Raw genomic sequence first — 23,901 nt, forward strand, 5'->3', positions numbered from 1 at the left:
TCGCCTTCGTGCAAATTTAAATTGCAAAAACATGATATTCGTAAATACTCGTATCTAACACGCAACTGCTCGTAACAACTCGTAAACAAATCGTAATGTACTCGTAAAGACTTTGATGAATGATGATATAACTCGTAAATAGCTCGTAAAACGATCGTATTGATCCGTAATTACTCGGAACAAATCGGTAATTTTAGTCGTAAATGCATCGTAATAACTCTGAATAAATCGCAATTTTATAGTAAACAGCTCTTAAATAGCTCGTAAATGTGGGGAATCGGTGAACTTATACGATTTTGTGCAATCCGTCACAAATCGTAAGAAAAATCGTAGATGTGAAGGGGGTATTATTGACATTCCGCATTCCCCTGTTTAATTAGGGAGTCAGTTGTGCATTCGATTCGATTCCCAGACCAGACATTACCAACTTTTAGTAACATCGATCTATCGGAAAATCGATAAATTTGCCTATATAAACAAAGAAGGATAGCGTTATTTTAAACGACAGCAGATCTAGGTTTCGGAGTTTCTGAGTTCAACAATTAATTTGTTTTAATTTGTCTTATTACAATCTCAGTTTTTTTTTTTTTTTTTTTTTTTTTTTTTTTTTTTTTTTTTGTCAATGTGAAGTTGCCTACAATTCATAGGCTTTGAGCTATAACATCTTGAACCGACAAAGTCAGGCTAGCAGACGACAGTATTTTCCGTAACAGCTTCCGAGTACTTACGGATAACGGCGGAAAAAGCCGGATTTTTAAAGAAATGTTCACTGTACACACTAAAATGCAAAAAGGACCAAACAAACCATTATCAAATTTAAAACAAATTACACATAACGAAAATTGAATAATTTTTCTACATTTTTAGGGGTATCGAATGTTTGATTATTTGCGGAAAATATCTCATTTTATCTGTTATATTTGAAAAAGTCAAATTTTTTAACCCGTTTCCTACAGAGTCTATATGAACTAAGGTTGGTCTATTTAAAGTAAAAAAGGACCAACCAAATATTAAAATATTTTTTAAAATAAATATTCATAATATCCGGAATAAATTAAACTTTAATTTGTGGGGTATCGAATTTTTGATTTCCAAATAGAACTTTTTCTATTTAAGTGATTTTTTCCATTAAGTGTTCAATTCGCATCTATAAAATATACAAATGCTTTTAATTTTCATCGCAAAAAAAAAGATACTTAAAGCAACTAATTCTCATGTGTTTCCGTAAAATATAGTCTGTCAGTCATTCTTAAGAAATATAGCGATAATTAATTTCCAGATACCTATATTACCTATATTATTTTTTGCCGCTGGTGACTTTTCTATTGCCGCGGCGGTCAGGGTCCGATCTCCAACGCGGTCAACTTTTTTTCTTCATATGGGATTTTTTTAATAATTTTGAAACAAAAAAATCATTTTTATTATTCATAATATGACCAAACTTTAATTTGAAAGATGAACTGATAATTCTGCTTCTTTCCGAATCTACTTTGTATATATTATTCTGTATTCTTAAATTAATGCATGTTGTTGGTACATTCTTAAATCATTCGTTTAAAAAATTGCGATATCTATTATTTGTTTTAGTCCCAAGATTGCACACAATCACATCAAGCATAAAATAATTTAATTGTAACAAATATCTTAAAATTACCCTTTGACTTTTATTGTGTATTACAATATTGCCTAGGGGTAAACAGTATCCGTTCAGTGTTGTTTCAAGCCGGGTAATAAAAAATATGTTACCCCACTTACTACAAGTGATAGGTATTTTTATGGTTTTATGGTTTTTGCGTTTTAATATATTTATTTCACTTTCTTCTGTCTTTATATAGTCATTTCCCTTTCTTTCAGGAACTTTGTTTTTACGATTTGTACACTTATTTCATGAATCGTATGACAGTACAAATTTAGAATTCACGTCGTTAATAGAGTTTTTCCGTAAATATTTACTGAGTAAAGATCTTGGCCCAAATTTCACGAAAAAAAACTTATTTATTCTAAAATTATAATTTAGTAAGTCTGCTATTCTAAAACTGAGATATTGATAAAGTTATTGTTATTGAATGTTGATTTTTTCCTGTAACGATATATTTGTAGTTAAAGTATACTATGGTAGTAGTATTTGTCAGCAGTACCTATTCAAGTCACGCAAATATGATATTTCTATTTAGGCAAGATATAAGAAGCTTAATCCTTACCATGCTAAATTACAATAATAAACTTGTCAATCTTTCAATTTGGACAGTACTATGAAAAGGGTGCATACAAAAAAGTTACTGGCTGAATGGCAGACAGTGTAGATGATGATCAGTCTGCACATCCGTGCAGACTGATCATCATCTGCACCGATCGCAAAGGAAGAACAAATCGTGTCTAGCATGGTAAGGGTTAAGTATTTCCTTTTAAAAGTATAAGTCTTATTTCTATACTTCTTTTTCTTTAAAGCAACTGGTCCCCAAATCGTTCGACAACAAAAATACTTTTTAGATATCTTGAAAAAAAAAGCTATATTTCTTATGAAGGCTTCAAAACTTAATTACTGACAAACTTTATGTTACGGAAATACATGAGAACTTGCTGTTTTACTACCCTTTACGATAAAAATCGAAAAGCGTTAGTGATTTAGAATTTTGAAAATATTTTAGAAACAAAAGCTCATACTCCAATGTTCATAATATGTGAAAGAAAGCGCGTATAGAGGAAGTATATACGCTTTCTAAATATTTTAGACAACATATTCATATTCATGAATATTTATTTTATTTACAGACAGTTTCTTGTGCATAAATATTTCTTTTCTGTAAATAGATATATGTTAGCATGATGTTTCATGTATTAAAAAGAAAGTAAATCTATGTGTTCGATGTATAAAATGTAACGATTTCTAAATATTTCAGATAACATATTCATATTCTTAAATATTACTTTGATATGACAATTAATAAAGTATTATATAATGATTTTCACTTTAATAATTATTAAAACTTCATTCAGCTATATCATATAGAAAACCGCCCGCTTGTAAATGCATCAGATAATGACCAAAGCTGTTAATAATCGATTTTTGCCCCCGTGTTACTACAACAACAACAATTAGTACGGAAATCAACGAATCCGTCCGGTAGCGATGATATTGGATTATTGGTTTTATTGATTTTTATGATAGGTAGATCTGCCCCGCTTTATCGGTTTAGAGATGTTACTAAAAGTTGGTAATGATCGATTCCCGGTTGCGGCTGATATCCCGACTAGTGTTCAGTGCTGGGTGATTTACTTTATTTGGTACTGTTTCCAACAGTATCGGTCTAGACTGGATGCTGGGGAGGTAAATATGACGCCTGCCGTGGACTCAGCTGGAAATTAGTTGTTCCATCAATTCCAGGTGGGTACTTTCGTCGACTACCCATGTTAAAAGAGCACCTGGGGGCGTTAAATTTTGCATAAAGGTGGCGTCTATTTCTGTACCAAATTACCAAAACAAATAAAATTTTGAAAAAAAAAGACCAAATGTTGTTTTATACTGCAAAAATGTCAAGTAAGTATTTACGCTAGTTATTTAACATAAATTTTCAGGCAAACTAATTTTACGCAATATTGAGATTTTTTTCATATCGGCAATATCGCCACTCGTGTCAAACACTCAAAAGACCAAAATAGTGGCGGAATGATCTGATTTAATTGTAATATCTCAAAGTCCAAAAAGGGCCATAATTCCGGACACGAAAACCGAAAACATGCGTATGTCTATTTCATACTGAATAATATACCCAGTTTTGTATCCGTTTGATGGAACCAGTAGTCAAAAAATTAATCGGACATGAAAGTCCCCAAAACAATGCATGTTCATTTTATGTTGACGAAGGCTAAACTAAAATAATTATAATTGGACACGGAATTTCTAATAATATGCGCATGTCCACTTTATATTGACGATGTATGCCAAGTTTGAATTATACAGACTTATACAGTCAAGTATTTGTGACGGACATACGGACAGAAATGAAAAACGGACAGGCAGTAAAAAAAAGAATTATGATTAAGAATACATCCAGGCATCAACTTGTAATTGATAAAAGGTTTCGCTGAGCCTGCGATTGATTACTTTGGCCGAAAACGACCATAACTACGCAGTGCAGCATATATACAAAACAAAACAAGTATTGATCAATAATATTTGACTGGGAAAGAAATAACAAACAAGCCGTTTTAATTGCATTTTATTTGAAAAGCCCCTGAAAGAAAATATATTGCTGATTTTACACAAACATGTAGCCAATAGTCGCGAAATTTTGCATCTCACGTGGTATTAATAATTGTACTGACCCATTATCCATGTACGACAATTGACCGACATCGTGAACACATCACAACATAAATGACTAATCGAAATTGAAAAAGACAACATGCAAATAAAACCAACTTTATCGTCACATGATATCACCATAGGTTCGGTACCATACCTGCTTTTAGACCAAGCTGAAAGCGCTCTACAATGAAGCTCTACCTTTGTGTACAATACGTGCAGAAACACAGGTTTTTATTTTCGCCACTTAGGCTATCCTCTCATAGACTGGCCGTTGAAACGGGCAGGTGGAGAAAGCCAGTAGGAACGTAAAGGTACAGCCTGTAACGTCTTGGAGGACGAATTTCATGTCATTGAGTGCCCAGTTTTTTTTTTCTCATTTACGTCGGCAATATATAAGAAAATACTATTGGCAAAGTCCCAGTAATTCTAAGTTTTTGCAATTGTTAAAAAGTGAAAACGTAACAGAAATCCGAAATCTCTCGATTTACATCTATAAAGATTTTCAATTGAAAAATAGTCGAATGAATATTAATGTTAGAAACAACATGGATACTTACACCTAGACAAATTTAGTAAATCACCGTCATTTTTCCTTATTCAAACGGAACTTTTCCCAAAATGGAAAAAAAACCCTACTGGAATATATTACAGCGAAAATGTTATCCAGAATAAGCGTTATATAGTTACATATAAATATAATTAGTTGGACATGTAAAAAACCTAAAACGGACAAGTATACAAGAAGAGGACTTTGAGCAATTCTGCCTTTAAAATTCGTGTCTTAAAACAGGTACTGAACTCGTTTTCATCCTAAACACAACTGAATCGGGCGGCTAAAAATGTCGTAAGATGTTCGAAGTGCTATCTATATATAATACAATATAATATTCTCCCCTAACGTTTCCGAAATTTGCATATTTATTCCACTCGCTCTGTTATTAACACATCTTGGGGGAATTTTCAGATTAATTAACAATGCCCTGCCTCCAAACAAACATCTTCTATGCCGGACAGTCACTGATAATTAAGTGATCTCATATGCGTAATCATATGACCCTGTAAATGATGTTTCCTCCTAAATGCCTTGTTGCATGTGGAACAAACAAATTTCCTCTCCTCGACATGTATACTCTCCATGTGAACTTTGAGACTATTTTTCCACGAGAAAATCTTTCCACATTCCGGACAGGGATATTCGCGTTTCGTCGATGTATATGGTTTCTCGGCAGATGTAGAACCAAAAGGAAAACTGAAATACTCCGATTGTACCGTCTGTCGAGGCAAATCATCTAAACCTGAAATGAGAAAATGTACATGTAAAGAAGCTCAACAAAGATTTTTTAAAGTACAACTAAGTGCATAGTATTGCATCCGATCGAATGTCTTCAGAAACCTACAAGAGAAAAGTTAATGAAAACAGAAGAATATAGAATAATATCTATTAAGAACAGCTGAAAATGCAATTATGGACTTGAGTGTTACAGGTAACTGACAACTATATTAAATACTCCCGAACACTTCCTGTAATTCCATATTTGGGTGGGAAAGTGGGAAGCGTAGGGGGTAGCTTTCAGAATCTTGTAACTGGTATAAAAAGGATTGTTTTCATGTTTCTGGGCTTATTACTACGACATTTCTAGATATTTCCGAGGGTTTTGGTTTTTTAGGTGAAGTATGTGAGAGAAAGAGAACTTATCATTTTGAAACAATTGCTGTACATATTCATTATAGTATGAATTTATTGTAGATTAAAATATAACTGGAGTAATGATTTGTGTTTTGCATATCTACAAACTTATTAGTAGAGTTATCCCCACAACAAAGGGGCGAAATTTTATTTACTGTAGATCTACATTCTGCTAGTAAATATATGTCTTGCGTCGTTTCAACTACTTGTGTACGGTAAAATGTGTATATGCAACATGTGTAACGTGTTTTTTTTATTTATTAGATTATGTAAACTAAAATATGTGTACCACTGTATGATTTCATATTAAAAGTCATCCCTATGACGATAGCCTTCTTGTGAAAACTGCATACTCTCTTTTCGCTGATAAAAGCAAGAGAATTATGTAACAAACTAAAACTATTGGGGTTCGGAAAATCAGTTCCTATTCCTGTTTATAAAGTACTGAAATTTAAACACTTTACTGACCTATCAGGGGGTATTATATGCTCAAACCTTTGAACTTGAGTTGTGACCTTGATCTTGAGCCAACATAGCTTACTCATGAGTTTTGACCAACCTCCCTATCAAATTTCATGATCCTAAGCCCAAGCGTTCTAGAATTATCATCCGAATATCGTTTAACTGTTCCAGATCACTGTGACCTTGACCTTCGACCTACTGACCTCAAAATCAATAGTGGTCATTTGCTGATCATGATCAACTTTCTTTTTAAGTTTCGTGATCCTAGGCCCAAGTGTTTACAAGTTATCGTCCAAAAACCTTTTAAATATTCTGGGTCACTCTGACCTTGTCCTTTGACCTACTGATCTAAAAATCAATAGGAGGCATCTGCTGGTCATGACCAACCTCCCTATCAATTTTCATGTTCATAGACCCAAGTGTTCTTGAGTTATCATCCAGAAACCATCTAACTGTTCTGGGTCACTGTAACCTTGACCTTTGACCTACTGACCTCAATATCAATAGGGGTCATCTGCTGCACATGACCAACTTCCCTACTAATTTTCATGATCCTAGGCCCAAGCATTTTCGAGTTATCATCCGGAAACTGTTTATCTGTTCCATGTCTTTGTGACATTGATCTTTGACCTACTGATCTCAAAATCAATAGGGGTCATTTGCTGTTCATGATCAACATCCCTATCAACTTTCATGATCCTTAAGCCCAAGCGTTCTTGAGTTATCATAGTGTTCCAGGACATTGTGACCTTGACCACTGACCTACTGATCTTAATCAATAGGGGTCATCTGCTGGTTATGACCAACCTCCATATAAACTTTCATGTTCCTATGCCCACATTCTCGAGTTATCATCTGGAAACGGATTGGCCTACATACAGACCGACCAACATCTGCAGAACAAAATACTCCTCCTTCTTCGGTGGTGTGGGGGTGGGGGGGGGGGGATAATGAAACATCTAAAAATGTTTAATTTTCATCAGAAATGTGTATTTTATTATGATAATTTAATTATCAAAGATATTGTAATTACAATGTCATGTACCTCCCATTTGTCAAATATGAAAAAGGCTGTCAAGATAAAATGTTGAAATGGCTTCTCCTTGTACATTGACGAGATAGCCGTGGTAATACAGTAAACTATACATCAGGTCATGTAAGCTGGTGAGATAAACTACTGCTAAAATGGATTCTATATTACCAAGTAAGCTGCCGAGACAATGCCAAAATGGATTCTGTATTATCAAATAAGCTGATGAAACAATGCAAAATTGGATTCTGTATTATCAAGTAAGCTGTTGTGACAATGCCAAAATGGATTCTGTAATATCAAGTAAGCTGATGAAACAATGGATTCTGTATTATCAAGTAAGCTGTTGTGACAATGCCAAAATGGATTCTGTATTATCAAGTAAGCTGATGAAACAATGGATTCTGTATTATCAAGAAAGCTGTTGAGACAATGCCAAAATGGATTCTGTATTATCAAATAAGCTGATGAAACAATGCCAATGGTTTATTAAGTAAGCTGATGAAACAATGCCAAAATGAATTCTGTATTATCAAGTAAGCTGATGAAACAATGCCAAAATGTATCTGTATTACCAAGTAAGCTGTGGATGAGACAATGCAAAAATGGATTTCATATTATCAATTAAACTGTTGAGACAATGCAAAAATGGGTTTATATTGTCATGTAAACTGATGAGAAACACTGCTAGAATGGATTTTGCTTTTTCAAGTCAGCTGGTATCACTGTAAAAATAGATACTGTTTTTATCAGGTATGTTGATAGGATACATCGTCAAAATTGATTCTGTTTTGGCTGATAAAATACCATTGTCAAAATTAAGCTGATTAAAAGCTTTATCAAGAGTTACCATAACCAGAATAGAATCTGCTTTTCAAAACATTGTAAACTGTGTTATTAAAAGTGTGCCGATCAGCAAATATCATCACGTTATAATATAAAATAATATGCAAAGAGGATATACTAGAGTAACTAGACGTATATAAAATGTTCAGTACCACAACCACCAATATCTATAAATACTAAGAGCACATGCACAACACACATGAAGAGATATATTCAAAATCACATACTACTAATTTAAGCCTTTTTTTCCACACAAAGATTAATTTCCTTCTTCGCGATATTGTCAAGAAAATACTCATATTATAAAATTTCAAAATGTTCAGGTATAAAATTTGAGGAGTCCGATGCTTTCAAAGGACAAACGTCCAAAACTGGTATGTGCATAACTTGTTACAGGTTATAAACATTTTTCCTTCCTTTAAGAATTAATTTTTGTTTGTTATTATCTTCTTATATATTTCATGCAAATTTAAGTACTGTGTTGCATTTTGGTTAATTTAATGCAAATTACCTTCTCCAATTATTAGTTGCTTAATAAGACCTTCTTTAAATTATAATGGACAGCATTGTTTTGTTCAACATCTTCAAGTTTAAGCAATCAAATGTCACGTCTCGAGATATGTATCACCGATCAATTTATAGAATGCTAAAATGGGTTATGTTTTATCAAGTAAGCTGTTGAGAAAATGCCAAAATGGATTTTATATTATCAAGCAAGCTGATGAGACAATGCAACAACAGCTGCCACAGGAGACAGCGCGCTCGACTATTTAAATGCTGGATAGTGAAACTGGGCACATCTGAGGAAACTGGAGCTGTCATTTTAGTGTTTAATGACTCCAATGTGGATTAAGATATTGGACAATAGCTTGAACATGTCAAAATTATAAAGTGATAAGAGAGATAAAGATAAAGTGTATCAAAGCACTAAATAAGTACGGTATAGTTATAAGCAAAAAGGGGGCATAATTCATGAAATGTTGGTGCAAGAGTGATGCACCTTGTGTCATATGATGTGGGTTATGACGTGGAACAACTATTTTAAGTCTGAATCAAATCCATTTGGTAGTAGGTGACTGAGAGATAGTGAAAATGCATCAAAATTAACCTTAAATTCTAAAAAAAAAGTGGTGGGGGGCATAATTCATGAAAAATTGCTGCAAGTTTTAAACCTTGTGTCATATGATGAGGGTGATAATATGTGGAACAACTATTTTGGGTTTGAATCAAATCCATTTAGTAATAACAGAGATAGAGTGAAAATGCACCAATAAAAACTTTAACCTGAAATTCTTAGTAAAAAGGGGACATGAGTGATGATGTGAAACAACTATTTCGTGTTTGAATCAAATCCATTTAGTTATAACTTGATATAATGAAAGTGTACCAAAACTTTAACCTGAAATTTTTAGTAAAAAGGTGGGATAATTCATGAAATATTGGTGTGAGAGTTCTGGCCTTTGTGCCATATGATGTGGGTGATGATGAGAAATAACTAGTTCAAGTTTGAATCAAATCTATTTAGTTACAACTGAGATAGGGTGAAAGTGCACCTAAAATTTAACCTGAAATTTCAAGTAAAAAGGGGGCATAATTCATGAAACATTGGTGCCAGAGTTATGGACCTTGTGTCATATGATGTGGGTGATGATGTGGAACAATTATTTTAAATCTGAATCAAATCCATACAGTAATAACTGAGACAGAGTGGAAGTGCACCAAAACTTTAACCTGAAATTCTAAGTAAAAAGGGGGGTTAATCAATAAAATATTGGTGTGGGAGTTATGGACTTTGCATCAAATGATGTGGGTGATGATGAGGAACAACTATCTTAAATTTGAATCAAATCCATATTGTAATAATTGACATAGAGTGAAAGTGCACCAAAACTTTAACCTGAAATTCTAAGTAAAAAGGGGGGATAATTAATAAAATATTGGTGTGAGAGTTATGACCCTTGTGTCATATGATGTGGGTGATGATGAGGAATAACTATTTGAAGTCTGAAACAAATCCATCAAGTAATTATAGAGTCAAGGAGAAAAAGGAGAAATTGTAAAAAAAACTTTAAGCAAGGTTGGGATGCAGAAAGAAGCCGACGCCGACGCTGGGGCAAGTAGGATAGCTCTGCATATACTTTGTATAGTCAAGCTTAAAATAGATTAAAATGATCATTATCAAGTAAGCTGACCAGATACACTGCCAAAATGGATTACATGTATATATAATCAAGTAAGTCGATGAGATAACACTGTCAAAATAATCATACTTCAGGTCATACCCTGCCAAAATTAATTTTGCTTTATCCAAAAAAATGGATGCTGTTTTTATCATGCAAGTAAGCTGATTGGATACATTGTTGAAACTGATCTTGTTGATAAGATACCATTGTCAAAATGGATTCTGCTTTATCAAGAAAGCTGATGAGAATTACACTGCCAAAATGGATTCTATATAATCAAGTAAGCTAATGAGATAACGCTGCCAAAATTAATCACACTTCAGGTCAAGTAAGCTGATGATACCCTGCTAAAATAGATTTTGCTTTATCAAGCAAAAAATGGATGCTGTTTTTATCAAGTAAGCTGATGGGATACATTGTTGAAACTGATTTTGTTGATAAGATACCATTGTCAAAATGGATTCTGCTTTATCAAGAAAGCTGATGAGAATTACACTGCCAAAATGGATTCTATATAATCAAGTAAGCTAATGAGATAACACTGCCAAAATTAATCATACTTCAGGTCAAGTAAGCTGATGATACCCTGCCAAAATAGATTTTGCTTTATCAAGCAAAAAATGGATGCTGTTTTTATCAAGTAAGCTGATGGGATACAGTGTTGAAACTGATTCTGCTTTGACTGATAAGATACCATTACCTTTTCAAGTTAGCCCATGAGATACACTGCCAAATTGGATTCTATATAATTAAGTAAGCTGATGAGATACAATGCCAAAAATGTATTCCATATTTTCAAATAAGCTGACAAGTACACTGCAAAAAGTAATCATACTTCAGGTGATGTAAGCCAAAGACACCTTGCCAAAATAGATTATGCTTTATCAAGCTAAAAATGGAAGCTGTTGTTATCATGTAAGCTGATGGGATACATTGTCGAAATTGATTCTGCTTTGGCTGATAAGATACCATTGTCAAAATGTATTCTGCTTTATCAAGTAAGCTGATTTAGATACACTGCCAAAATGGATTCTATATAATCAAGTAAGCTGATGAGACAATGCAAAAATGGATTTTGTATTATCAAGTAAGCTGATGAGATACTAAATGGATCCTGTTTTATCAGGTAAACTGATGAGATACACTTCCAAAATTATTCATACTCCAGGTCATGTAAGCTGATGATACACTGCCACTATGGATTTTGCCATTTTTCAAGCAAACAATGGATGTTCTTTTTATCAAGTAAGCTTATGAGAAAAACTGCAAAAATGGATTTAACTTCATGAGAACAGAATCTGCTTTTTTAAATATCATGTAAACTGATAGTGTGTAAGCATATGTCCTTGCAGATGATGTTTCCTCTTGAATCTTTTCTGACACTTGCTACAGGTGAATTTTCCCTCTCCTGAATGTATTGTCTCCATGTGCAGCTTCCAGTTTCCTTTTGTCTTGAATGTTTTATTACACTGTCTACACAGGAAACCTTGCAATGATTCTGACTGGTAATATGGGAATGGCATAGTGTAGGTCTCATTTTCAGCTAACATTGCCAGTAAAGGATTGGATCTCACTAAAATAAAAAGAAAAAAAAAAAGATATTTCAACAATTACACATTTCCTGTCCACTATATAAGATCTGTAGATTTAAAATACTAGTAAAAACGTTTATAGTTCAACAAGACAGGTTCTGACATATTCTAATTTTACATCACAAGGCATAAAAAAATTGTTTCCGGTATCCTGACCTACCTTAAATTTCTGGCCCAACCCTAAATGTTTTTATGGCCTTGGAAAATTGTTTTAACAGAAAGTTGCAAAACTGCACTTTTTATGCTTTAAACATGGCCACTGATGCTAGAAATAAACTTACTGTTGCTCTAATTTTTTGACACAAAAATAATTTCCGAACAGTCTCATTTAATAATAAAAAAAAAATTCCGACTTACCTACCCTATATTTTTGAGCATGTTACAGAAACAAAAGAATTTGTTTTAGGCCTAATAAATGTTTCAGTATTTACAAATTCAGTTATACTAACTGAACACTGTTGCTGTCCTACTGTTGTTTTGAATTAGCAATAACCAGAACCCAGAGAGATATGTATATTTAAACAATCAAGGATTGATAATGCTAGACAGAAATGCATGACCTTTGACACACTGACTATACACACCAAAGTATTGCAAAACAAAGATTTTATCAGAAACTGCTATCAGCTTTATTGTCACTGTAACCATGGACCTTGACACACTCACTATTAAACACCAAAGTATTGCAAACAAGATTTTATCAGAAACTGCTATCACTTTATTGTCACTAACCAGACCTTGACACACTGACTATACCACCAAAGTATTGCAAAACAAATATTTGATCAAAACTGCATCAGCTTATTGTCACTGTAACCATGACCTTTGACACACTGACTATACACACCAAAGTATTGCAAAACAAAGATTTTATCAGAAACTGCTATCAGCTTTATTGTCACTGTAACCATGACCTTTGACACACTGACTATACACACCAAAGTATTGCAAAACAAATATTTGATCAGAAACTGCTATCAGCTTTATTGTCACTGTAACCATGACCCTTGACACACTGACTATACACACCGAAGTATTGCAAAACAAATATTTGATCAGAAACTGCTATCAGCTTTATTGTCATGGTGACCATGACCTTTGACACACTGACTATCAAAACTTCAGTGTCATATTCTAACCACAAGCAATCATCACAATTTTTATGAAATCTGATATAATTGAGCCGTGCCATGAGAAAACCAACATAATGGCTTTGCGACCAGCATGGATCCAGACCAGCCTGTGCATCCGCGTGGAAGCGCAGGCTGGTCTGGATCCATGTTGGTCGCAAAGCCACTATGTTGGTTTTCTCATGGCACGGCTCATATGAAGGTTTAAGCATTCTTTCATTGTTGATTGAAACCTCTTTTAGCAGTCAATGCCACTTTACCTTTGAAAAATAAGGGCCATAACCTAATAACAGCAATCCTTAAAAGTTCAGCAGTTGTAGACCATACCATCTTCTATACACTCAGGGCAGAAACTATTTCCAGTCTTGATTCAATATGACCTTGACTTATGGACCCCATATAGTTAGAGTTATCTTTCCCACAATCCTGCAGTTTGATGGACCAACAAACCATTGCAGAACAATGACCTGCATAAGCAAAACTAACTAACCCCTTTCTTCAAAGACAGGCATAATGAAAGCAACTTAAGTATGAAGATTACTGTGTCCTTGACCTTTGATCTACTGATACCTCAAACAATAAGGGACATTGACTTGATGGACCAGGAGATATAGTGTGATAATGATGGGACATTAACCTATTACATAGAGTATTTCTAGTGCTTGTAATGCACACATTTAAAATCTTTTTATTTTAAATAGGTGAATACTTTCGCAACTGGTCTGGAAATTGAATCCTCGAAGAAATTCCATGAGATATGATTTAAATTACACAAAAAAATCTGGTAGACAAGTTTAGTGTACTTTTTTTTTCTTGTTTTTGGTTTAACATCACACCATCATATGGCGACTTTCCAGTTTTGAATGTGGAGGAAGACCCCAGGTTACCCTCCGAGCTTAGTATACTACTGGATATTAAATATCTTAGGGAAACTCTTTATGGTAGATCATATGCAAATACATAAATGGGCATGAAAAAATACAGGTATTTTGTACTATAAAACTACTTTTATTTGAACAAAGAGTGAAAACTGTACACACTGTATATACATGTAACTCATTAATTTAAAAAAAAAATCTGAATACTCTTGCCAAAAATCAAGGCACATAAATCACATATATCTAAGAAAAAAACCTTTGTGAAAAAAGCAAAGCTGAACACTTCATAAAACAAAAACTATTAAAAATCACAAAATTTAATATGCCTTTTGTTATTGAGGCATCTGCCTTTATGAGGCATGGGACAAAACCCATCTTACTTTCCACTCAGTTATACATAAACAAAATTCCAACTTCAAAAATATTTGAATTTTCAATAAATAAAATTCAATTTTTTTTTGAAATTCTTCAACAATTTGGTGTATTGTTTTAATTCTTGTGAAATAAAAGGCCCCCAGATCTATTGCTTATTAAAGTCTCATCAATATTAAAACATAATTATGTTCTTTGCTGTTAAAAGAAATTTTAGTTGTCATATAAAACTTTAATGAGGTCTGTTATTTACTGGTATGTACAATGTTTCAGACATGAAATTTATTTCATTTTTTTTTTTGAACATATCTTTCCCTTACATAGATTGTTGAGAAAGTTCTTGTTACTTAATATGATCACTTCCAAGAACAACAGCTTTTTGAACCTTTCATCACTGCTTGTGCCTGAAGACTTCTTCAAACTTCAATCCTACCCCCGGAATTCATACACAGTTGTGAGACTTACACAAAATCATATTGTTGGCATCATATTCTTTTATCATTTATGTGACTACATGTCTTGTTACTGTCAACATGCAACCTGAGGAAGGCAGTGCAGTACTTTTAACTGAATACAATTTTAAACATTCTATACAATGTTCATACATATAAACATGATGTGGTCTTCTCTGAATCTATGTCACTCTGTACCTTAATATGTGTTAATATCATATGGCCGTGAAGGTGATACTGTTGCCTGAATACTTTTTGTTTGCACCTCATATATTTATACATTAATATATACTCAGAATTACATAAATCATCATGTGACCAAGTCAATATCAGCACCAATCATCATGTAGCTACTCTGCAAATAGTTTATACAAAATTTATTTTAGGTCGATTGTTAAGGAAGTTCTACAACTTATATTAATCACTCTCGACACCTCATTCCTGATGGAATCCATCGCCACGAGGGTATGAGAGAAGAGGCCAGTTTCCCTTTTAATGCTGAGTGCCAAGCAAGGGAGCTACTGGTATCATTTTTCACGTCTTTGGTATGACGCGGCCGGGGATCGAACCCACGACCTCCCGCACTCGAAGTGGACGCTCTACCATTAGGCTATCGAGGCGGTACTCTGCAAATCTTCATGTGCAAACAACTTTAAAACTTTATGTGTCATCATGTATGCTCTAATTCTTGCATTATCTGAGTCATCATGTGCAATCCCATTTCCGGAGACCACAATTTGCATTACTCACAAATTTACAATAAATGTGTCATAATGTACTGTCTCATTCACAGAAAACATAATGTGCATAACTTATGCGCAACCATGTGCAATCCTACTCCTGGAAATCACACTATGCATTACTCACAATTAATGTGTCATCATGTACCCTCTCATCCACAGAAATTAACATGTTCTCTAATCATTTGCCCCACTCATTCCTGGAAATTTTATGCAATGGCCATAATTTATATGCATCATCTTGTGCTCTGCCATTCCCAGAAATCATTATATACACTATTCATAACTTGCACATGTCACCATGTTTTCCCCCTCATTATTCCCAGAAATTGTCATGCGCACTACCCAAAACATACATGTATAACCAAATCATCATGTGTCATCTTCATTCACAGAAATCATGTGCACTTCTCATGTCTATAAGTATCATCTTGTGTCCCCCTCATTATTCCCAGAAATCATCATAATTTCTATGCACTAAATATATAACCAAGTCTTGAACGTGCTCCCCCTCACTATTCTGTATTACTCAAAACAAAAATGTATAAACAAATCATCATTTGCCACCTCCATTCACAGAGATCAATTATGCACTTCTCATATCTATAAGTATCATCTTGTGCCCCCTCATTTTTCCCAGAAATCATCATGTACATAACCAAGTCGTCATGTTTTCCCTCACTATTCTGTATTCATATGAGTCATCATGTGTCCTTGAAGGTGATGTTTAAGTCTGAAGGCTTTTTTGCACACATTACACACAAATTTCTTCTCTCCACTGTGTATTTTCATATGCGTTTTCATATTTTGCTTGAACGTGAACTTCTTTCCACAAATGGGGCAAGTTGGCATATGCGGCATATGATGTGTAATATGCTGCAAGTTGCCACGGTGACTGTAGCTTCTAAATGGTCTACCTGAAATGAAAAAAAAAAAAAAAGAAATTACATAAAATTGATTCAAAAATAATAATGTAACTAAGTCAATATGAGATAATAATGGTTCACAATAGTGTGGGCGAAGTACATATTTCATACTCTAAATCTAAAACCTTATCTTAGCCTAAACAGAATTCATTGAAAGGTCGCAAGAACAAAAGTAATGTTAACATACATAATAATGTACACAGTGATCATGTATCATATATAGCTATTTAACATAACCTATTGTTGAATATGAAATCAAAAATGTGAATACTTCATTTCGTTTTACTGTCTTAAGTTAAACTACAGTTTTGATGGTAGCCAGATTTTTTTTCTGGCCTTATACCTTATAGCTTGTGCTTGTCCACTGCAAATATTTATGTGTTCAAAATCATGTGACTTTCAAATTAATTCCATTTTAAAGATAAAAACATTCTGTCTGCTTCAATTGCAAAAGTTCACTAGAAAATGGACATGTCAATATCTAGGTTCTTCCAAGCCATAAATATTTATAACTAAGAAGAGGGTCATAATGTCCAAAGAGTGCCATCAATTCTTTAACCTGACTTTGACTAAATGTTCACATCTATGAAGGGATACATTAGAAAATGTCCCTGTGTCAAAATGTTTTCCCCAAGTGCATTTAAAGCGCCCACACATTTTAGGTGAAAAACATGCACTTGAAAAATTCTACATCCCATGTGAGATTTCAAGTAAGAGCCACAACCTTGAATACTTGGCCATGGAGACCCCTTCTTCTGTTAACAGTTTTCCAAAGACATAACAAATAATAATGGAGCCGTGCCATGGGAAAACCAACATAGTGGCTTTGCGACCAGCATGGATCCAGACCAGCCTGCGCATCCGCGCAGTCTGGTCAGGATCCATGCTGTTCGCTAACAGTTTCTCTAATAGCAATAGGCTTTGAAAGTGAACAGCATGGATCCTGACCAGACTGCGCGGATGCGCAGGCTGGTCTGGATCCATGCTGGTTGCAAACCCACTATGTTGGTTTTCTCATGGCGCGGCTCAATTATCACAAAAATTGAAAAACCAAGATAATCTGACACATGCAATCCTTTAAATTCATCAAGTATTATATTACCAAACTTTACCCCATGTCAAACCATACTTCCAAGAGCCAGAACACAAACCACTTTTACAAAACATTTCTTCAAAATACTAATACCAGTAAGTTGAACCACTGTATGGAACCATTATCCATATAAACAGAAATCAGTTGAGAGTACAATCTCAAACAAATTAAAATACTAATCATAATCAACACCCCCCCCCCCCCCCCCCACCCCACTGGAGGTTACAACTGTGCAATTTTAACTAGTCATTAAAAACACCTGCAGCTGAACTTAAAACCAGTGGTCAGTGCAATTAAATTATACATAATTATATGCAAATCAATCACAACTATTCTATTCACTTGGTCAACATCATGCAACAAAACAACATCCATCAGCTCTGGTCAGAACATCATTCAAATACATTGTATTTAAAGCTGAATACTATATATTATTCAAGAATTATTAATTAAATTTCTCAAGTGTTCTGTATTTTGGTTCTCCAGGAAAGAATTTCTCCTTCCCCACCCTCCCCCTTCCCCTTTCCTCCCCCTGTATCTACATTTTACATTAAATTTAAATGTACTTTTCGAAGCAACCCATCTGTAATATTTTTCCATTGCAGCTCCTTTTGTTGTGGGCCTACTCTGTAAATGCGTGGCTCTCGGAGGCTGTGTTTTTAAAGTGCTCTATGCTTCCGAGAAATCTACCATAACCTATTCTTTTTTGGTTTCTTAAGTATCAGTCTAACTAATGAAAGTTAAGTTGCTGCTTTTTCTCAGATGTGGACCGAAAAGTCCTAAATTTCAATAGCCTAAACTTTCTGAACACTGGCTAAATTTTTCTGGAAGTGTTCCACTTTAAGGAAAAATTCAGACATGGTTTCTGACAAGCTATTCAGACATATTCAGACAAAATTCAGATCCTGTTTCTGACAGATTCAGACATCTCAAAACCACTTGTCAAAGCCCTATTGCATATGAAACTAAACCATCAATTTATTTCAAACTTAACTCTCGTCAAGATGTCCATACTGTAAAGTAACTTAAATTTAACCATCGCTCAAAAGATCATTTAGTCCTAGAAAACTAGATTGCATGTAAACCTGTGTTGACTAAAACTTGTACTTACAATCAAAATGAAAACTATACCCTCTAATCAAAAGATTGAAACACAGCCACTGGTTAAAATATTGTTTAATTTAAAACTGCCAGAGCTGTCTGTAAGACAGTGTGCTCCACTATTCAGCGACTTGACATTAAAATGAATTTATGTCTCAATAAGAAACCTCAACTTTAAAAGAAAGATACACAAAGATATAACAAGAGATCACAGAGTGATCTTGGCGCCCACCAATGTGCCATTTTTGAGTGTTCCAAATTTCAAGACTTACTGACTAGCTCAAGGTCAAATTTCATTTCCGTACACAACACTGTGCAATGGTCCAAATTCGAAAGCTGTAGCCAGAATAATGTGAAAGTAGGTCACTAGATCAATTTCAAGGACAAAGTTCTTTGCACACAAAACTTTGCATGTGCAACAAGTTTGAAGGCTGTAGTTTGAGAAATTTGGAAGTAGGTCACTAGGTCAATCTTAAGGTCAAAGTTTATTTCGGTACACAAAACTATGCAAGTGGTCCATTTGAAGGCTGTAGCTTGAGAAATGTGAAAGTTGGTCACTAGGTCAAAATCAAGGTCAAATTACACTTCAGAACACAAATCTATGCATGTGGTCCAAATTTAAAGCCTGTACCTTCAAAAATGTGAAAGTAGGTCAATGTCAAGGTCAAAGTTTGTTTCGTTACACAATCCTATGCATGTGGTCTAAATTTGAAGCCTGTAGCTACAGAAATGTGAAAGTAGGTTACTAGGTCAATCTTAAGGTCAAAGTTCATTTCGGTACACAAAACTATGCAAGTTGTCCAAATTTGAAGGCTGTAGCTTGAGAAATGTGAAAGTAGGTCACTAGGTCAAAATCAAGGTCAAATTTTATTATGGAACACAGAACTATGCATGTGGTCCAAATTTGAAGCCTGTACCTTCAAAAATGTGAAAGTAGGTCACTAGGTCAATGTAAAGGTCAATGTTTGTTTCGGTATACAAAACTATGCATGTGGTCCAAATTTGAAGGCTATAGCTTGAGAAATGTGAAAGTAGGTCACTTGGTCAAAATCAAGGTCAAATTTCATTTCAGAACATGAAACTATGCATGTGGTCCAAATTTGAAGCCTGTACCTTCAAAAATGTGAAAGTAGGTCACTAGGTCAATGTCAAGGTCAAAGTTTTTTTCAGTGCACAAAACTATGCATGTGGTCCAAATTTGAAGGCTGTAGCTACAGAAATGTGAAAGTAGGTCACTAGGTCAAAATCAAGGTCAACTCATGTCAAGGTTCATCTTGCCACTCAAAACCATACATGTGGTCCAAATCTGAATGTTGTAGGTTATTGACAAGAAGATTTTAAAAGCTTTTCCCTATACAAGTCTATATGAACCATGTGACCCCCAGGGCGGGGCCATTTTTGACCCTAAGGGGATAATTTGAACAAACTTGGTAGAGAACCACTACATTAAAAATGCCTAGTCTTTGTGGTTTGGACCAGAAAATTTTCAAAGTTTTTCCCTATATAAGTCTATGTAAACCATGTGACCCCCGGGGCGGGTCATATTTGATCCTAGGGGGATAATTTGAACAATCTTAGCAGAAGACCACTAAATGATGTCACAAACAAAATATCAAAGCCCTAGGCCCTGTGGTTTTGAACAAGAGGTTTTTCAAAGTTTTTCCCTATACAAGTCTATATTAACCATGTGACCCCCGGGGCATGGCCATATTATACCCAAGGGAAAAAATTTGAATCATCTTGGTAGAGGACCACTAGATGATGCTTCATACCAAATATCAAAGCCCTAGGCTCTGTGGTATTGGACAAGAATATTTTCAAAGTTTTTCCCTATATAAATCTATGTAAATTATAGAAATAAACAAAGGGCCATAACTCATTCAAAAATTGTTGAACCAGTCTGATTTTCAGGGGGACAAAACTAGGGTACCAATACATCATTCTGACAAAGTTTGGTCAAAATCCCCCTGGTAGTTTCTGAGGAGATGCGATAACGAGAAATTGTTAACGGAAGGACGGACGGAATGACGGACGGACGGATGGACTGACGGAAGGACGACGGACCACGGACGCAGAGTGATTTGAATAGCCCACCATCTCATGATGGTGGGCTAAAAAGACCCTACTACTCAAGGATTAAACATCAAGTATGGAAGGGGTACTGGCATTCTTTATTTTGATCAAATTAAATAAAGTATAACACTTTGGAGACCTTGACCTTGGGTATAATTAACCAAGCCCCTGCACATAATTTGTTTGTATGCTGGACAGTGTTTATGTGAAGTTACAGTAAGATATAAGCAATAGTAACAAAGATATGACAGAAAAACATAGGTTGCCGAAAAAAATTTACCTTAAGAATAGCCTAAGTATAACATCTTGGTGACCTTGACCTTGGGTATAATGGGCCAAGCTCCTGCACATAATTTGTATGCTGGACAATGTTTATGTAAACTTACAGGAAGATATAAGTAATTATAAATTAAAATACAAAGATATGACAGAAAAACAATTTATCTATTTATCTATTTGGGTTTTACGGCGCACCAACATGTATAGGTTATATGGCGCCAAACAGAGAAAAACAAAGGTTGCTGAATTTCACCTTGGTGACCTTGACCTTGGGTATAATTAAACAAGCCCCTGCACATACTTTGTTTGTATGCTAGACAATGTTTATGTGAAGTTACAGTAAGATATAAGCATTTGTAACAAAGATATGACAGAAAAACAAAGGTTGCCGAAAAACTTTAACCTTAAAAACCACCTTATGTAACAACTTGGTGACCTTGACCTTATGTATAATGGGCCAAGGCCCTTCACATACTTCATTTGTATGCTGGACAATGTTTATGTAAAGTTACAGTAAGATCTATGTAACAGTAACAAAGATATGGCAGAAAACAAAGGTTGCTGAAAAACTTAAAGAAAGCTTATGCCGACTCCAGGTCAAGTAGAATAGCACTCCTATTCTCCGTACAGTGGAGCTAAAAAATCCACATATTTACACCTTAAAACCACTGGGATACAAGTCACTTTTCTGTACTGTAAATTTTAATCTCTTAGAGCTCCACATCATGGTGAGGTCAGATTCCGTGTAGAACTGTTTTGATTATTTCAAAGATAGATCAAAACAAGTAGAAAACAAAACAATGAACTGTATTTATTCATTAAATTGATAATATTTATTACAGTAATCATAAATACCAACAAAAGAAAGCACTATAAAATCGATGGTGAAACTGTTGAGTTCTTTCTCAATCTTGATATCATGGAACAAATACTGTAAAATCATTAAATTTCGTGGACATAAAATTTCGTGGTTTTGGTCAAAATGGCAATTTCGTAGGGATATGAATTCGTGGATTTCAATGTTTGAACATAAAACTAATGGGAATTTTACTTGTTTGTTGGGATTAAATTTCGTGGATTGAGTCAACCACGAATTCCACGAAAATTTGTCCCCCACGAATATTAATGATTTCACAGTAAGACAATTTGGTGAAAATATAAAATCTAGACAAAAAAATAAAACCACAAAACTTGACATCTATTTTTTGGTTTCTACTGAGTATCAACACAGTGACACAATTACAACTCATATGACAAGTTTCCTGCACTTCATGCCAGCTGGATGGATTTCTCACATGAAAGAATTCTACACCCCTAGTGAGGTTTCAAATCGACAGCAGTTAACATTCGGTCACAGAGATCCAACAAAGTTTGATGTCAGTTAGTTTTCATAACAAGAGCTGTCACAGGAGAAAGCGCGCTTGACTATTTGGATATTGGATAGTGAAACTTGGCACATCTGAGGAAACTGGAGCTATCACTGAAGTGTTTTTTAACTCCAATGGTGGATGATGTCATTGAATATATATAACAGCCTGAGTCTGTGTCAAATATATTTAGTAATAAGAGAGGTAAAGATAAAATGTATCAAAACACTACATAAGTATATTCGAAGCAAAAGGGGGGCATAATTTATGAAAAAATGGTGCAAGAGTTATGCATCTTGTGTCATATGATGTGGGTGATGATGTGGAACAGCTACTTCACATTTGAATCAAATGCATTTAGTAATAACTGAGATATAGTGAAAATGCATCAAAATTAACCTTAAATTCTAAGTAAAAGGGGACATAATTCATGAAAAATTGGTGCCAGAGTTATGCCCCTTGCGTAATATGATGTGGGTGATGATGTGGAACAATTATTTTAAGTTTGAATCAGATCCATGCAGTAATGACAGAGATAGAATGAAAGTGCATCAAAACTTTAACTGGAAATTCTAAGTAAAAAGGGGGAATAATTCATGAAATATTGTGCCAGAGTTATGCCCCTTGTGTCATATGATGTGGGTGATAATGAGGAATAACTATTTCAAGTTTGAATCAAATCCATCAAGTAATTACAGAGATAAGTTGAAAAAAGAGAAAGTGTAAAAAAAACTTTAACCAAGGTGTGGACGTGGAGACGCCGATGCCGGGTCAAGAAGGACAGCTCTCCTTATACTTAGTATAGTCAAACTAAAAAATCGGATCTAAAAGATGTGACATTATTTTCTACAATACACAATAACATACTGAAGCTCCATATAACAGGCATGATGGTTACAAAATGCTTTCAACTCCAAAATTTAATGCAATATGTGATTCATCAAGGTTTAATAAAATTGAAATCCTATATACATTTGTACCAGTCAAGCTTTTATTCACATATTCATGAAAACATCATAGGATCATATACTGGTCATTCAAAACTAGTTTGCAGTTTCAAATCAAACTGGGGTTCAACAGGGCATCCATATTATAACATCACTTTTTCTTGGAAACATACCTGAAAATGCTTAAATTCATCACAATATTAACCGTGCCATGAGAAAACCAACATAGTGGGTTTGTGACCAGCATGGATCCAGACCAGCCTGCGCATCCGCGCAGTCTAGTCAGGCTCCATGCTGTTTGCTTTTGAAGCCTATTGGAATTGGAGAAACTGTTAGCGAACAGCATGGATCCTGACCAGACTGCACGGATGCGCAGGCTGGTCTCGATCCATGCTGGACGCAAAGCCACTATGTTGGTTTTCTCATGGCACGGC

The 23,901-nt window shown here is 34.6% G+C and overlaps 1 protein-coding gene across 1 annotated transcript in view; it reads right to left on the bottom strand.

Annotated features, from left to right (window-relative positions):
- Nucleotides 1-11,830: 11,830 nt before the first annotated feature.
- The window catches only part of LOC123526755 (gastrula zinc finger protein xFG20-1-like), a 34,309-nt gene continuing 22,238 nt past the window's right edge, over nt 11,831-23,901 (bottom strand). The window contains exons 4-5 of the mRNA XM_053522572.1: nt 16,440-16,598; nt 11,831-12,090 (exon numbers count right to left, since the gene is read on the bottom strand). Of these exons, the coding sequence (XP_053378547.1) occupies nt 11,831-12,090; nt 16,440-16,598 (419 nt within the window). The remainder of the gene's footprint in view (nt 12,091-16,439; nt 16,599-23,901) is intronic.

This window comes from Mercenaria mercenaria, chromosome 14 (genome assembly GCF_021730395.1).
Source record: "Mercenaria mercenaria strain notata chromosome 14, MADL_Memer_1, whole genome shotgun sequence".
In the NCBI taxonomy this organism is placed as follows: domain Eukaryota; kingdom Metazoa; phylum Mollusca; class Bivalvia; order Venerida; family Veneridae; genus Mercenaria; species Mercenaria mercenaria.